Consider the following 12,222-nt stretch of genomic DNA (forward strand, 5'->3'; position numbering starts at 1 on the left):
TCATGGTCTGAGGGTCCTTTAGGTGCCTTTTGGAAAACTCCAAGCGGGCTGTCATGAGCCTTTTACTGAGGAGTGGCTTCTGCCTGGCCACTTTACCACAAAGGCCTGATTGGTGGAGTGCTGCAGAGATGGTTGCCCTTCTGGAAGGTTTTCCCATCTCCACAGAGGAGACCATCAGGTTATTGTTCACCTCCCTGACCAAGGCCCTTCTCCCTGACTGCTCAGTTTGGCTGGGTAGCCAGCTCTAGGAAGAGTCTTGGTGGTTTCTTACTTCCTCCATTTAAGAATGATGGAGTCCACTTCTTGGGGACCTTCAATGCTGCAGACATTTTTTGGTACCCTTCCCCAGATCTGTGCCTCGACACAATCCTGTCTCGGCGCTCTACAGACAATTCCTTTGACCTCATGGCTTGGTTTTTGCTCTGACATGCTCTGTCAGCTGTGGGACCTTATATAGACAGGTGTGTGTCTTTCCAAATCATGTCCAATCAATTGAATTTACCACAGGTGGATTCCAATCAAGGTGTATAAACATCTCAAGGATGATCAATGGAAACAGGATGCACCTGAGCTTAAATTTCGAGTCTAATAGCAAAGGGTCTGATTCCTTATGTAAATAAGGTATTTCCCCAAAAAATGTAACCCGTTTTCATTTTGTCATTATGGGGTATTGTGTGTAGATTGATAAGGAAAAACTTTAATTTAATACATTTTAGAATAAGGCTGTAACGTAACAAAATGTGGAAAAAGTCAAGGGGTCTGAATACTTTCCGAATGCACTGTAAATTCAGTAGGCTAACAGCCTCAAAGGCTAACAATTAATATAGGGCCAGGCAACTTTTCACGGGGAGTCAAGTCATTGCAGTCAACAACAACAACACCTCAAAACAAGATTATTTTTTAATTAAAGAAAACAACTGTTTATTATTCAAAACAAACCATGAATATACTTATTCCAAACTTGAAAACTATTGCTGCTAAAAGGTTTCATGTTCATTTGTGAATGTGAAGGTGTTTAATGTTAATAAGGCACAGGAAAGATAACTGACAGAGGATTTAAGATGTTTGTAATGCACAACATGGAAGTGTGTCAAGATAAAACAGTGTTCACTGTATGGCTTTACGTACAGGAGTAGCCAAGGGCACATTCTGTCATCATTCGACAGATAAAAACAAAAACTTCACGCAATGTTGCTCAAAACTGACCATAACGTCTGGTGTAAGAAACCATTCATATATTATCCTCTATTAATTTACAAATGATGTATTACAATAAATCAAACTCTTATCTCTATTTAGATATAAACGTACACCAGAGCAGAACATATCCCCGCCCTGACATATACCCCTCCATTCTCAACATAATTCTATATTGCACTGAATCCCTCAAAATATACAGTGTAGAATATACTGAACAACAATGTCATCCTTTTTTAGATGTGCATTCAGTGGTAGGATTTTGAATCACTGTACTGGTAATTGATGTTTATTAGCATGAAGAAAACACATGGAAGTAAACAAAGACCAAATAACACTGCATGACAAAAATACATCAAACAAATGAACTGATCATCCATGTTCATGGCTTGTAACTACCATAGTAGCCATACCTGTCCCTTTGATGAGAATTCGTTCATCAATAGATATGGAGTCCATTCAATGTCAAATAAAAAAATAAAATTGGATTTCAACATCATTTCCTTCAATAGTAACAAATAAAAATGAAATCCCTGCAAATCTTAATTAGTCCATTTTAGCCCAGTTATACATGTATAAACATTGACAACTTAGAAAAAAGGCAGCAAAATGTGCTTTTTTTTTTTTGTTGACGCATGAACCTACATTTTCTGATAAACGTTTTGCTTTTAACAGGACAATTTTGCGAAACTTTTGACGTCGTTGAAGAGTGCAGGAACAGCATATTACAGTCAACCTGAAGTGGTATCTCTACTCAGGTCGACATGATAAAGCACACAAATTTAAATGGCAAAACAAATCGAAAGAAGAGGAAAACGATGTGCCCTTTGATAAAGCGATAACACTGTGAAAGCAGAGTGTGTTCCCATGAATGTCAATTGGTGTTTGTGATGATGGAGGTGCGGTCTTCCTGTGTCATTCTCTACCTCTCTATGCCTGGACTGTTTTGCGGTTGCCATCTTCAGTCAGATCATACCTACATGACAAGACAAGGAGTGAAAACACCAGTGGAGCGGACAAATGACAATGGCAGAAACTAAAACATGACTAACAAATACAATCCAAATCTAATCAAACTTTATTTGTCACATGCGCCGAATACAACAAGTGTAGACCTTACCGTGAAATGCTTACTTTCAAGCCCTTAAGTAAGCATTTCACGGCAAAGTCTACACTTGTTGTATTCGGAGGCATGTTACAAATAAAGTTTGATTTGATTTTGATTGTATTTGTATCATAATAGATACATATGATTTTTCTTCGAGCAATTGTCTCACACCCAAAGATGTAATCATGGAATAAACAACAAACAACCTAGTTCATTTCACCAAATCAAAATTGTATCAAATGATAACACAAATACAACACAGAACTGACAATACAAATTGGGTAAAGGAGCATCTTACCATTGTGTCCAGCCCTTGGATATATCCTCACCACTCAAATCCACAATCACCTACAATAAGTACAGTCGCATTGCTAGAGTCAACAACAATCAGATAATTCATCATGAAAATAAAAGTCCTTCATTTTTAAAGTACAACCATGTTGTGTCCCAAATGGCACCCTTTTCCCAAAACAGTGCGCTCATAGGGCTCTGAAGTATTGCACTATATAGTGATGGATTCTGACTTCTAACCTTGAAAATATGAAACATCCTTATTCGTGTCACTGAGGGAGAGAGGGAATGTGGAACATTTGATTTCCGTCAGAATATGATATTGTTAGACATCGGGGATCCTATGGGAAGGAGAAGGGCCACAGTCTGGTACAAGATAACAGGACAGCCGTTGGGGAGGAGTGTGGAACTTGGGGCCAGGGTCAGGTCAGATGAAGTGAGGAAGAACTGATCACTAAAGTTCTGTCTAGCAACTGAGGTTGTTCAGATGTGTAAAGAGGAAAATTCACCTAAATGTATACCTGTGCTGGTGGAACCATGTCTTTGTCTTACGCAGCTGTGTGACCCAGTGGGTGAGTAAACTTGGTTTGAGCTTTACTAATCGTAAACTCTTGATTTAGAATAGGGTGCCATTTGGAACAGACTATCTTTTGTGAGGAGACACTTACCTTCCCGAGGAGTCCTCTGTGTTTGGACAGTATACTCCCTCCGTTCTTCACAGCGATGTCCAGAGTTCTCCTGTGCAGCTCCACCATGGACACACTGAACTCAAACCTGCAGATGAACAAAACACACACTTTAGGATTCTCCTTTGTTTATTTCTGAGTGATGATTTCCTACTGCAGTGATACTGGGTGATGAATGAATATAATACATGATGTGATTAATTTTTGCGATGGTTACATAGTTGCATAATGTAGGAGGTGGCCATAGAGATCATATACAGTATATTACTATTACTTAAAAGATCTATATGTAATTCTATGGAGGTGGCCTACAGTGAACGTCCGAGTCAGAACTCACGTTTGATCATACACAGGGTTCAGGGTTTTCTTTATGGTGCTGGTTTTCCTCCGGCCTGTCCGGCTCTTGTCAGGGAGCAAGTAAACCCGAACGAAAGGATCTGATCCATCCTTAGTGAACGCAATGAGGTTTCTGAGGGCAAAATGTACAGGGGTCATTCAGGCACATTGAAATCTGACCAGAGTATGTCCTGATATCATGGTAATTGAAATGAACACAAAGGGGCGGTTTCCTGGACACAAATGAAGCTTAGTCTTTGACTAAGGCACTTTCAATTGAGAATCTCCCCCCTTTTTCGATATTGGCTCATTGCTGCAACTCCCCAACGCGCTCGGGAGATGCGAAGGTCGAGTCATGCTTCCTCCGAAACATGACCCGCCAAACCACGCTCCATAACACCCGCCCGCTTAACCCAGAAGCTAGCTGCACCAATGTGTCGGAGGAAACATCATCCAACTGACGACCGGAATCAGTCTGCAGGCTGCACGAAGGAGTCGCCAGAGCGCGATGAGCCAAGTAAGCCCCCCCGGCCGAACCCTCCCCTAACCCAGAAGACGCTGGGCCAATTGTGCACCGCCCTATGGGACTCCCCGTCACGGCCGGTTATGACACAGCCTAGGGTCGAACCCGGGTCTGTAGTGGCACCTCAAGCACTGCGATGCAGTACCTTAGACCGCTGCTCCACTCGGGAGGTCTAGGACAAGGCATAATCTGTGTCCAGGAACCTGACCTATACAGTATATTTGGCTAGTCTAGTGTGATACATGAGGCCACTGACCGACAGGCGTGCACCACCACGATGAGCTTGTTCCTCTGGGAGCTGTGGCGGACAGTCAGCTGGATCTCCCCCAGGGGGTACGGACTAGGGGCAGACCCACTGAAAATGCAACACAGCACAGATTATGGATTTGACTTCACCTCATGATAGTGATTATGTGTGTGTGTGTTTGTGTGTGCATGTATGTGCACGTGAGTGTGTGTGTGGGATTTACTTCTGCAGCTGCCTGAGCCTCTGCTGCAGCTCTTGGGTGGCGAAGGGTAGGGAGATGTCCGAGGCCAGGCTGGCCATGGAGTCCTTATGGGGCAGGTGTTTCTGTGAGTTGGATATGGTGGTGCTCAGGTTGGAAGTGCTCCTGATAGAGGTGCTCCTGATGGGGCTGCCTCCGTACGGCTCCTCCTTTCGCTCCTCCCTGCGATGGAGGGAGTGGGTGGAGGCCTCCATGGGTGGTGTTGGGGTGGTGTAGGCTGGGGGGAGCGGCGACTCCGATGCGGAGAGTCTCTGAGAGGGGACGGTGGGTTTGACCTCGCTGGCTTTCCTCACCTGGACAGAGGAGAGCTGGTCCGATGCACTTGTCTGCTTCTCCAGGCACAGAACCTACAACACAGATGAGCAGAGCACAGTACCTTAAGAATACTGTACACTATAATGGAAAACTGTAAATAATATGGGAATTTGGGGGTCTACAGTAAAATACTCTGAAACGTTTTGCTGCAGCATACTGTCAATTCTAAAGCATTGTGGGGAAATGTTGTGGGCGGGGCAAAGTATTGCTGTGTTTTGAGAGGTCCTGTAATACCACCATCTTTGGAGCGCCAAAAACACTTTTGACCACTAGTGGGTGCCAGGTATTGTTGTTTCTGGCTCATTAACATATTTTGAAGATTGATAGATTTGTTGCACCCGTGATTGAGAACGCTATACCAATTGAATGCCTATGTGGTTATAGTGCCCCATCAATTTGTATAGGGAACCGTTTGGACTGGCAGCAAGTCTTCCAGAAAATTGGAACGGAAATGGAGCTCCACCTGGAGCTTCCATCTAGCTTGGAAAGACTATCGTGCAAAATCAAAAAGCCTTCACCGCTGCTCGATCAGCTGACTTTTCCAACTTGATTGAGGAGAATAAAAACAGTCCAGCTGCTTATTGGACCCTATTCTAACTAACTACTAAAATAGCTACTTCCTGCGCTTGGTCCTCCTATGTTGAACACAACAAATGGATGGGGCCACAGTGTCTCCTGACCCCTCCTGTGTCAGCCTCCAGTATTTATGCTGCAGTAGTTTGTGTCGGGGGGCTAGGGTCAGTTTGACTCCTTGTTGTCCCCAGTCCACCTGGCCGTGCTGCTGCTCCAGTTTCAACTGTTCTGCCTTATTATTATTGGACCATGCTGGTCATTTATGAACATCTGAACATCTTGGCCATGTTCTGTTATAATCTCCACCCGGCACAGCCAGAAGAGGACTGGCCACCCCACATAGCCTGGTTCCTCTCTAGGTTTCTTCCTAGGTTTAGGCCTTTCTAGGGAGTTTTTCCTAGCCACCGTGCTTCTACACCTGCATTGCTTGTTGTTTGGGGTTTTAGGCTGGGTTTCTGTACAGCACTTTGAGATATCAGCTGATGTACGAAGGGCTATATAAATAAATTTGATTTGATTTGAAATGGCTCCCTATCCAACGGATGTGTACCAAACTCACTAAAAGTGGCAGAAATAAAGACTTTCCTGTAAAAGCCAAACCTTGACCCGGAAAATTTTAAAACTGAAAAAGCTGCTCAGCAACTTGCTGCCTTCATGAAGACAAATAATATATATAAAACTCTCCAGTCTGGTTTTAGACCCCATCATAGTACTGAGATCGCACTCGTGAAGTTGGTTGATTACCTTTTCATGGCATCAGACCAAGGCTCTGCTCCTCTCCTCGTGCTCCTGTCGCTTTAGACACCATCGATCACCACATTCTTTTGGAGAAATTGGAAACCCTAATTGGTTTACACAGACAAGTTCTTGCCAGGTTTAGATCTTATCTGTCGGAAATATATCAGTTTGTTTCTGTGGATGGTTTGTCCTTTAAGTTTCGGTGTTCCGCAAGCTTCCGTTTTAGGACCATTATTGTTTGCACAATATTCTACCTCTTGGGAATGTCATTCGGAAACACAATGTCAACTTTCACTGCTATGCAGATGACACACAGCTGTACATTTCGAAGAAACATGGTTAAGCCCCAAAATTGCCTACCCTGGAAGCCTGTGTTTCAGACGTAAGGTCATTTTTTAACTGAGATAAAACAGAGGTGTTAGTTCTAGGTTCCAAGCAATGAAGAGATCTGCAGTTTGATCTTGATGGTTGTACAGTCGTCTCAAATAAAACTGATGGACCTGCTCTGGACCCTGATCTCTCTTTTGACGAACATATCAAAAATATTTAAAGGGCAGCTTTTTTCCATCTTCGTAACATTGCAAAAATCCGAAACATTTTGTCCAAAAATTAATTCATTAGCTAATACATGCTTTTGTTTCTTCAAGATTAGACTACTGCAATGCTCTACTCACAGGCTACCGGACAAAGCACTAAATACACATCAGATACTGCTAAATACAGCTGCTAGAATCTTGACAAGAACCACCCAAAAATATCATAATACTCAAGTGCTAGCCTCTGGCTTCCTGTTAAGGCTAGGGCTGATTTCAAGGTTTTAACTGAAAACCTATAAAGCATTATATGGATTTGCTCCTACCTAACTCTCCAATTTGGTACTGCTGTAGATACCTACACATACACTTTGGTCACAAGACGCATACCTCCATATTGTTCCTAGAAGCAAACAGCTGGAAGCAGGGCTTTCTCCAATAGAGTTCTATTTCTATGGAATTGTCTGCCAATCCAGAGAGAGACGCAGACTTGGTCTCGTATTTACTGAAGACTCTTCAGTAGGTTCTATGATTGAGTGTTGTCTGGCCCAGGGGTGCGAAGGTGAATGGCAAGGCACTGGAGTGACGAACGCCTCTTGCTGTCTCTGCCTGGCCGGCTTCCCTCTCTCCACTGGGATTCTTTGCCTCTGACCCTATTACGGGGCTGAGGCATTGGTTTGCTATAGTGCTCTCGCATGCCGTCCCTAGGAGGGGTGTATCATATCGTGCCAGGCTTTTTTCCGCTATATTGAACTTGAGTGGGTTGAGTCACTGACGTGATCTTCCTGTCCCCTGACCCCCCTGTTTCAATCTCCAGTATCTATGCAGCAATAGTCTATGTGACAGGGGACTAGGGTGTGTCCTATCTGGTGTAATTCTCCTGCCTTATCTAGTGTCCTGTGTAATCTTAAGTATGCTCCATCTAATTCTCCCATCTCTCTCTCTCTGAATGCTTGGCTATGAAAAGCAAGAAAATTGACATTTACTGCTGACCTGTTGCACCCTCTATAACCACTGTGATTATTATTTGACCCTGTTGGTCATCTATGAAAGTTTGAACATCTTGAAGAACGATCTGGCCTTAATGGTCATATACTCTTATAATCTCCACCGGGCACAGCCAGAAGAGGACTCTCTAGGTTTCTTCCTAGGTTCCTACCATTCTAGGGAGTTTTTCCTAGCCACCATGCTTCTACATCTGCATTGTTTTCTCTTTGGGGTTTTAGGCTGGGTTTCTGTATAAGCATTTTGTAACATCTGCTGATGTAAAAAGGGCTTAATAAATACATTTGATTGATTGAAGCATTTAGGATTTCCAGCAAATTGTGTTGAAAATAGGTTTATTACCCAAGGCTTTGTTCAACACAGTGTACATTAGTGGCACCTGCTGGTCAAAATAATTTAGAGCAGCCAAATTATTATAGATGAGGTCCCACATGCCATACCGCATGCGCAGCGTAGCCTATTTGTCTTCTACCGAAACGAATACCAAACCAATCAGGGGGTTGATCAACAAAGCTTCGGACTTCATTGATCATATGCTTCTGATAAAGTGATACAGGCATCGGCGCACTGATTTGAAGTACACTGCTTAGCGATTTTGACGCATGCCTTGGGGCTCCGATATCAAACCTAACATCACTACTGTAATGTGTAAACACTTTACCTAGCAGCCAACCTGCTTGCACCAATCCCTTGTAAATACAGTAAAATACTGTGAAATACAAACCTCTCCCCTCAATGAATTAATGAATTGATCCATCCATTCATTCAAACTTTATGGTATTGTACTCTGTGTCATTACACAGTACTTGCTTTGATACTGTATTTATGTTACAGTAGTTGTACTGCAATATGAAATACAGAATTTTACTTGCCACCAAGCTGCCTGTAAGCTGTCAAATTCACAGTAACCCCTTCACAGTGTACATTGTGATGGGAAGTTCTATTGACACATATCAATGGTAACTTTTTAAAATAGACAGCAGGTCTATTATGGTTGTATCTCAAATGACACCCTATTCCCTAAAACGTTGAGCTCTACGGGCCCTGGTATAAAAGTACAGTAGTTATTTACAGTTGAAGTCGGAGGTTTGCATAGACCTTAGCCAAATACATTTAAACTCAGTTTTTCACAATTCCTGACATTTAATCCTAGTAAAAATTCCCTGTCTTATGTCAGTTAGGATCACCACTTTATTTTAAGAATGTGAAATGTCAGAATAATAGGAGAGAATTATTTATTTCATCACATTCCCAGTGGGTCAGAAGTTTACATACACTCAATTAGTATTGGGTAGCATTGCCTTTAAATTGTTTAACTTGGGTCAAACGTTTCTGGTAGCCTTCCACAAGTTTCCCACAATAAGTTGGGTGAATTTTGGCCCATTCCTCCTGACAGAGCTGGTGTAACTGAGTCATGTTTGTAGGCCTCCTTGCTCGCACATGCTTTTTCAGTTCTGCCCACAAATTGTCTAGGGGATTGAGCTCAGGGCTTTGTGATGGCACTCCAATACCTTGACTTTGTTGTCCTTAAACCATTTTGCCACAACTTTGAAGTATACTTGGGGTCATTGTCCATTTGGAAGACCCATTTGAGACCAAGCTTTAACTTCCTGACTAATGTCTTGAAATGTTGCTTCAATATATCCACATAATTTTCAATCCTCCTGATGCCATCTATTTTGTGACGTGCACCAGTCCCTCCTGCAGCAAAGCACCCCCACAACATGATGCTGCCACCCCCACGCTTCACGGTTGGGATGGTGTTCTTCGGCTTGCAAGCCTCCCCTTTTTCCTCCAAACATAACGATGGGCATTATGGCCAAACAGTTCTATACTTTGTTTCATCAGACCAGAGGACATTTCTCCAAAAAGTATGATATTTGTCCCCATGTGCATTTGCAAACCGTAGTCTGGCTATTTTATGGCGGTTTTAGAGCAGTGGCTTCTTCCTTGCTGAGAGGGCTTTCAGGTTATGTTGATATTGGACTCGTTTTACTGTGGATATAGATACATTTGTACCTGTTTCCGCCAGCATCTTCACAATGTCCTTTGCTGTTGTTCTGGGATTGATTTGCACTTTTCGCACCAAAGTACATTCATCTCTAGGAGAAAGAACACGTCTCCTTCCTGAGCGGTATGCCGGCTGCGTGGTCCTATGGTGTTTATACTTGCGTACTGTTGTTTGTACAGATGAACGTGGTACATTCAGGTATTTGGAAATTGCTCCCAAGGATGAACCAGACTTGTGGATGTCTAAAAAGATTTTCTGAGGTCTTGGCTGATTTCTTTTGATTTTCCAATGATGTCAAGCAAAGAGGCACTGAGTTTGAAGGTAGGCCTTGAAATACATCCACAGGTACACCTCCAATAGGCTAATTGACATAATTTGAGTCAATCAGAAGCTTCTAAAGCCATGACATAATTTTCTGGAATTTTCCAAGCTGTTTAAAGGCACAGTCAATTTAGTGTATGTAAACTTCTGACCCACTGGAATTGTGATACAGTGAATTATAAGTGAAATAATCTGTCTGCAAACAATTGTTAGTAAAATTACTTGTGTCTTGCACAAAGTAGATGTCCTAACCGACTTGCCAAAACTATAGTTTGTTAACAAGACATTTGTGGAGTGGTTGAAAAACGAGTTTTAATGACTAAAACCTAAGTGTATGTAATCTTCCGACTTCAACTGTACATAGGGAATAGCGTGCCATTTGGGAGGCAGCTATAAATATCCTTACCCTGAGAGCCAACTTGAGTTTGAGTGTGGAGCTGGGTCCAGAGTTCCTCAGGGAAAACTGCTGAGTAAACGTCATGTCTTCCTCCTCCAACAGACCACTCAAGGGGACTGTAAGATTTCCCAGGGTGCACTTGTGCTTGTCATCCTTCACCTGGGCATAGACAGTCCAACAAAGGGTTAACATATTAGATATCCTATAATTCACATACACTTGCTGTAAACTCAATGTTTGACCCATCCAAAAAACATCAAATATGTCTAAAGTACATAGTGTATAGAAATACAGTGTATTCAGACCCGTTGACTTTTTCCACATTTTGCCACATACTCTCCATGTCTTCTACAAAGGATAGGAAAGGTTGCCAGATATTATAAAATGTAATTGCAGATCCCCTAACGGAGTAGTGTACTTTCTCTGGCTTGAGATGTTGCGTAACTTCCTTTATCCAATGATTAAAAGGGAGGAGGAAACCGATCCTTCCACTTAAATAGTATAAGATATCTAGCTAGAAAAGTAGTAAATGCCAGCATGTTGCCGGGTATAACTGTTTAGAGGGGCCTCCTGTGGTGCCACTCCGAATAATGCAATAAAGGCAGAAGGTTCTATGGGTCTCTCCAGTATCTAAGAAAACGTCTCAAAAAGTGATGTCCAGAAATCTGTCCATTTCGGGCATGTCCAAAAATGGTGTAATAAAGTAGCAGGAGCCTGCTAACATCAGTCACAAGTGGGATCTATTTCTAGTCTATTGGACAATTTTGCCTTCGTGCAATTTTTTGATTTGACCTTTATTTAACAAGGCAAGTCAGTTAAGAACAAATTCATATTTTCAATGACAGCCTAGGAACAGTGGGGTTAACTGCCTGTTCAGGGGCAGGCAGAAAGACAGATTTTGTACTTTGTCAGCTCGGGGATTTGAACTTGAAACCTTTCAGTTACTAGTCCAACGCTCTAACCACTAGGCTACCCTGCCGCAATGCAGCCGACAAAACTATTTTAAATTGAGTTACAGCATGTCTTAAACATATAGATGAAGAATGTATTCTCTGAAGCATACTCTGCCAAATTTAGTCTCAAAGTTGTTCACCTAAATCCTCTTCCCATTGGTTCTTAAGAGAGTGCAGGGAATCCAGATTGTGCGAGTATAATAACGTATAGATCAAGCTTATACCTCCTTTGATATAAGGGTTCACTTCAAAAATAGAATCTAGAAGGGAAGTAGCTGGGCGTGATGGGAAGTATGAGAGTATGAAGATACAAAACTACGCAAATGCAGTATCTAAAGAAATGGGATCGAGCAATATTTAACTTTTGTACTCACTGTTCAAAAGATACAAAATCCAAATCAATGTACAAGTCGTTCAGTGCGGAGATCCCTTTTCCGGACCAGATAGGAAACACCCGGTCAAATAATGATGGAGAGAATGCAATGGTTCTTTAGTAAATGGGTCAGAAGTTGAAAAGTTAGCATTACCAGCCGATTTCCGAAGTGTATAATTGTGAGCAAAAGTTATGAAAGCATGAATTGACCTCTGAACTATCAATTACATTTGTTACCCAGCTCGTCAGTTGTCTCAGGTATGGTTTGATTTGCGGTTCTGGTGTGCTAGCATTTTCCCTGATTTCTCTTCATGTTCGTCATTTTCGTATCAAGATTTACTAACTACATTTTCAGC

General features: G+C 42.3%; 1 protein-coding gene across 3 annotated transcripts in view; it reads right to left on the reverse strand.

The window, feature by feature from the left end:
- Nucleotides 1-912: 912 nt before the first annotated feature.
- The window catches only part of esyt2b (extended synaptotagmin-like protein 2b), a 49,565-nt gene continuing 38,255 nt past the window's right edge, over nucleotides 913-12,222 (reverse strand). For all 3 annotated transcript variants that reach the window (XM_021563063.2, XM_021563061.2, XM_021563060.2), the window contains 7 exons: nucleotides 10,550-10,699; nucleotides 4,612-4,994; nucleotides 4,398-4,496; nucleotides 3,620-3,751; nucleotides 3,265-3,370; nucleotides 2,604-2,653; nucleotides 913-2,173 (listed from right to left, as the gene is read on the reverse strand). In XM_021563063.2, the coding sequence (XP_021418738.1) occupies nucleotides 2,128-2,173; nucleotides 2,604-2,653; nucleotides 3,265-3,370; nucleotides 3,620-3,751; nucleotides 4,398-4,496; nucleotides 4,612-4,994; nucleotides 10,550-10,699 (966 nt within the window). In that variant the 3' untranslated portion in view covers nucleotides 913-2,127. The remainder of the gene's footprint in view (nucleotides 2,174-2,603; nucleotides 2,654-3,264; nucleotides 3,371-3,619; nucleotides 3,752-4,397; nucleotides 4,497-4,611; nucleotides 4,995-10,549; nucleotides 10,700-12,222) is intronic.

Source organism: Oncorhynchus mykiss, chromosome 15 (assembly GCF_013265735.2).
Source record: "Oncorhynchus mykiss isolate Arlee chromosome 15, USDA_OmykA_1.1, whole genome shotgun sequence".
Classification (NCBI taxonomy): Eukaryota; Metazoa; Chordata; class Actinopteri; order Salmoniformes; family Salmonidae; genus Oncorhynchus; species Oncorhynchus mykiss.